This window comes from Tarenaya hassleriana, unplaced genomic scaffold (genome assembly GCF_000463585.1).
Source record: "Tarenaya hassleriana unplaced genomic scaffold, ASM46358v1 Cleome19, whole genome shotgun sequence".
Taxonomy (NCBI): Eukaryota; Viridiplantae; Streptophyta; class Magnoliopsida; order Brassicales; family Cleomaceae; genus Tarenaya; species Tarenaya hassleriana.
The window spans coordinates 667,049-669,154 of NW_010965304.1; the positions used below are offsets into that span (position 1 = coordinate 667,049).

General features: G+C 34.1%; 1 protein-coding gene across 1 annotated transcript in view; it reads right to left on the reverse strand.

The window, feature by feature from the left end:
- Positions 1-1,863: 1,863 nt before the first annotated feature.
- Positions 1,864-2,106, reverse strand: part of LOC104810858 (60S ribosomal protein L12-3) — a 790-nt gene continuing 547 nt past the window's right edge. The window contains exon 2 of the mRNA XM_010537304.2: positions 1,864-2,106. Within this exon, the coding sequence (XP_010535606.1) occupies positions 2,061-2,106 (46 nt within the window). The 3' untranslated portion in view covers positions 1,864-2,060.

The window sequence follows — 2,106 nt, forward strand, 5'->3', positions numbered from 1 at the left end:
AGAGAAGAATGGTGGGAGTTTCTTGGCTTGAAGGATAAGCTAAAAAATAAAATAAATAAAAAAATATATGATTGTGTAATAATTGGGTCTCTCCCCTCAAAACTTAGGGTTTGCAATTGGAAATATCTCATATTCAGCAATTTACATAATCTCTTGTTACGTTACTGCATCCCCATATAATCATCGAAGCCCGTTACTTGAATTGATATTTGTGGACCCTCATATTCGTTTTTTCATATTTGTGGAACTCTTTATCAAATTTTGAACGTGGACTTTAAGCAAAGATGAAAGCGAAACTCGAGGATTTTCTTGAAGCAACATTAACTAAAACCGACATTAATTAATTAAGGGAGAATAGCAAAAAAAAAACATGTACTTTTAAGTTTTTTGCCCAAAAAAAAATCTACCATCTACACGGGCTATTCTCCTATTAATTAATTACTAATAATCATCAATAAGAATTGGAAAGGAAAAAAAAATCCAACGGCGCAAATAAGGCTCGTAAATTCTAGTTTCATATTGAAAAAATCAGAAGGTTTTATTCTTTCTCGTTCAAGTTTCTTCGGACATCTAGCCGCTATGTTTGGTTATTCGAGTTTGATTCGGTTAAAACAAAAAAAAAATCATTTTCTTTAAAAAAATTGTAGTTTTAATTATAATTTTTTATTCAGTTTGATTTTACATAAATTATACCCATTCGGATATATGTCAAATTCGATTCGTGTACAAATACATGTTATTCAACACATTCTTCGGTTATTAACTAAATAAAGTATTCTCCTGTGCAAATACCCGAAGTCGGGAGGAAAAAAGGGGAGAAAAAAGAGAGTCCGCACCAAGGAAAGGGAAAATTACTCAAATATACCAAAAGTGTCGCAAAAAAATAAAATAAAAAAAAATAATTTTTTTTTTAATTCTATACCACTTTTGGGTTTAAAAAGTCGGAAATAACTTTTTTTCATATTTTTTACGACTTTATTACGACTGTTATATAACTAATATACGACTAAAAAAAGAAGTATTTACGATCGTATAACAACTAAAAATCTTGTAAACAATTAGATGTATTTTTTACCACCTCATTTAGAATCAATTGCAATTGTATTTAGAATCAATTGCAACTGTATTTAGAATCAATTACGACGTTGCAATTATAATTACACGGTTTCATTAAGGATAATATGGTATTTTTGAAGAAAATTTAATGGGTTATATTTTTTTAGATGTATCCGAGAAGTTACTGCGACACGTTTGGTATATTTGAGTGATTTAGCCCTAAGGAAAGGGGAGAGAGGTGCGACGGGGACGAGGGTGAGAGCCAACATTGCCCGAGGCAAGGGCGATCCAACGAGGCTTAAGGAGTTCCATTTTAAAAATCCCTAAACATTAGGGATATCACCTCAAACGGCATTCGGGTTATTTTGCAAAAACTGGGGTATGCGATCCGTGTCCACACCCCTGAGTATCCGTTTAGGGTATCAGCCATTTAGCAGAGAAACAGATCGTAGGTCTATCTATCTATATATATTCATCGCGGCAAGGCCCTCAGCCTCAAGTCATGGATACAAAAACTTATTCACGAAATTGTAACAAACAGAGGAAACAAGTTACCATTTTCATGAAGAACATTGATTCAACAGAAGGATCTTTAACATTAACGGCCATAATCCCAGAAGAAACACAGCCTTAATCTATGAACTAAGCAACGACATTAACCTCAAAACTAAGGCAGAGAAGACTGAGAAAGTGGTGTGGCCACTTATCCATTCATTGACATTCCCATTACGATTTTTTTTCTGGAAAAAAGGGATCGATTAAGACAAGAACTCAAACAGAAGCTATGAAACCCGAACAGAAACGATATCAAGTCATGAATGAGAACACGCCATCTAATTAACCTCAACACAAGCTTTCAAACAAACAAGCCAAAAGGAATGGTCTTTCGAGCTGCGATTGTTCAGGAATGATCAAGAACAGTATACTAAGGGATACCCTCGATACAAAAAGACGAAACGAAATCGAAAAAATCAAAACTTTAGGGAAAATCCAAAGTACCCTTTTCAGTCGCTGGGAATGTCAACTTCCCCATCGGTAATCTCCTGCTGA